Raw genomic sequence first — 2,897 nt, 5'->3', positions numbered from 1 at the left:
AGTTTAGATTAATTGCTTCACAATTTTTTCCCTCACAACCCACTTAACACAAGTGGGCCCGGGTGTCCTGACACAAGTGGGCTGTGACTTGTGAGGGGGAAAATAAACCCTGGGCGAAGCGGTACTACTCCAACTTGTATTAATTAATTTATCATCGCCAATAAGCTATGAGTTGCAGTTCTGGTGAACTTCTTTTTTAATGTTCACTAGTTCATCTGTTCTTCTTCTCCGAAAAGGAAAAGGGAGGAGAAGAAAGAGAATTTCATTTCTAGCTTTGGTGAACAAGCTGCTGCAGAGAGTAGAGTACAGCGATCTGATCAGTGTAAGATCGATGATGAGGATAAAAAAGGAAGAGGAAACAGTTCAGTTCGCAGTAGAAGAGAAATTAAAACGTGAATGTGTAGATAACTAACTCTATATATATATATATATATATATATTATATATATATATATATATATATATATATATATATATATATATATATATATATATATATATATATATATATATATAAGACGTGAATGTGTAGATAACTAACTCTATATATATATATATATAGGAAAACGATCCCAGCTCGTTAATTAGGAAAGTTTTTGTTTCTCACTTGTTTAATTTATTCAGGAAGTGTAATCCATATCAAACTCTAACCCCAACTCATAAACCGGTCCATGCATGATTGCATCCAACTCAAATTCAAATTGTAATTATCTTATCTTTCTTGAAATCCTTATACAATAATCTTTATAAATACAATTAAATCCCAAAACCAACCAAGAGTACTGTGAGGTGGGAGGTGTGAGAAAATCTTGTCAAAATCGATCTATCTATCTAGTTCCTTACGGTCGATCGTCGTCCATTAAGAAAAACTCGATCGATCGAGGAGGAGCCATTTGATAAATGGAAGAATCAGAAATCTCTTCGTCGTCAGAACTGCCAACAGAAGTAACGGAAGAGATCCTTTCGAGACTACCAGTGAAGTCCTTGATGCGATTCAGGTGTGTATCCAAACCATGGAAAATTTTATTTAGCGATGCTAGTTTCATTGTTAAGCACATGGAGCGATCAACTGAGAAAAACCCATACGACCCAACTCACATTCTTGAGGAAAAACTCGGTTCCCTCTACTCCTCAAAGATTGAATCTTGTTTCAGCACTACTACTACTAGTACAACTAGTACTGATGGAGAATTAGGAGAAGAACAACAGTTACTCGTCAAGGAATTGGGATTCGAATGTATCAAGTTGCAAGCTTCCTGCGATGGCTTGGTTTGCTTAAGCTTTGAAAGGTCACGCAACAGTTTTGGCAATAGGGAAGGGTTACTCAATCCAGCAACCAGAGAATTCCTTTTACTTCCACGACATAAGCTGGAAGGATTGGATAACCAATACCTCAACCCATATTACGGGTTGGGCCTTGATCCGATAACCAAGGAATATAAATTGGTGAGGATTACTTACTATCTCTTTACACCATCTGTGACGGTATATACAGTTAGTGATGACTCTCATGAGTGGAGACACATTTGTCGTCCTTTTCCTTATGAGATTAGAGTTCCAGGTCATAGAACATCCATTTGTGTGGGTGGATTTCTTCATTGGATTGCCTTTAGAAGAAGAGGTGAAGATCATAAAGATGGTGGCATGGGCCCTCATGTAATAGTGTCTTTCGATTTACACGAAGAAGTGTTCCAAGAGATGTCGCCGTTGCCTTTCTATCAGCCAGGCAAGATTCTTTGCCTTGGGTATCTTGGAGGGTGCCTCACTGTATCTACTGGTTTCCCAATATTTGAAGTGGATTTGATCGAGTTATGGGTAATGAAAGAGTATGGAGTGAGGGAATCCTGGACCAAAGTTTTTAAGATGAAATCTTGTTTGTCTAAAACCATAAAATTGTACTTTGTAAATTCTAGAGGGTTTTTCAAGGATGGTCAGGAAATTTTGTTGATGGCTGCTGCATCAGAGCTGCTTACAAACCCTACTTTGTACAATCCAGAGACCCAACAGCTTATAGGGCCTATTTTGTACAATCCAGAGACCCAAAAGATGACAAAAATGAAGAGTAGTCGACCTTATGGTTGCAGCGATAGACCTTCCCATATCTATTCCTTTGCTACTTTTGTGGAGACACTAGTTTCTTTCAGACCAAAAGGGAAAAAGAAACGAAAAAGAAGCCAGCGAAAAAGAAGCCAGGGGGAAGCGACCCCGACAAATTAAAAGGTACGCAAAGTAAGTGAATCTACAACTTAAATGTAAAGCGGGATATGGTTTATCGGCAACAGTTTTGGAACTTGAAGCTGTCAGGGACGGCTTGATTTTAGGATACTTTTTGGGTATTTTAAATCTGAGGAATAACTCAGATTGTTTGCCAGCGGTTTTAGCTTTAAGAGGTTTTTAGTCTTCCTTTGATTGGAATTGTAATAGCTTAGTCTCAGAGGTTATTAGGTTTTGCTCAGTTTTCAATTATGTTTTGTTTTGCTATGTTCTTAAGAGCTCCAATCTCTTGGCTGATTTTCTGGCCAAAGGAGCTTGGTGTTTGGCTCTTTCTAGATCTTGGTGGCATACTTCAACAATGTTCATGATTAATTCCTCTTTGTTATCGTCCAGGTTCCCTGGCTTGAACAATTTTATATAATGCAGTTTACTCTTTTTTTTACCAAAAAAAAAGAAGTGAATCTACAGTTAGTTTTACAGGCTAACCCAAACATATGAATCTAACCTAATTGAACCGGTTTTTCTTTTCATTCCAATCCTTTTCGTCTTCGGTAACCACCACCATCGCTAGCGTGATTTCCTTGGCATCCTTCGGCGTTGCCTATGATGCTACCGTTACTAGTGTCAGCTCTACAAAGCTTAAAAGTGTTGTATCACCCCTACTAAATGTATCTTGGTCCTAG

General features: G+C 38.1%; 1 protein-coding gene across 1 annotated transcript; it reads left to right on the top strand.

Annotated features, from left to right (window-relative positions):
- Positions 1-900: 900 nt before the first annotated feature.
- Positions 901-2,217, top strand: LOC149030090 (F-box/kelch-repeat protein At3g23880-like). Its single transcript, XM_089144553.1, has one exon. It carries the CDS (start codon positions 901-903, stop codon positions 2,215-2,217), a length of 1,317 nt encoding a protein of 438 aa, XP_089000679.1.
- Positions 2,218-2,897: the final 680 nt, after the last annotated feature.

The sequence above is a fragment of the Hakea prostrata genome, chromosome 1 (genome assembly GCF_041222555.1).
Source record: "Hakea prostrata isolate BN-2017 chromosome 1, UWA_Hpros_2, whole genome shotgun sequence".
In the NCBI taxonomy this organism is placed as follows: domain Eukaryota; kingdom Viridiplantae; phylum Streptophyta; class Magnoliopsida; order Proteales; family Proteaceae; genus Hakea; species Hakea prostrata.
The sequence above is the reverse complement of the archived record's forward strand: the minus strand, read 5'-3'. Positions and strand labels throughout refer to the sequence as shown.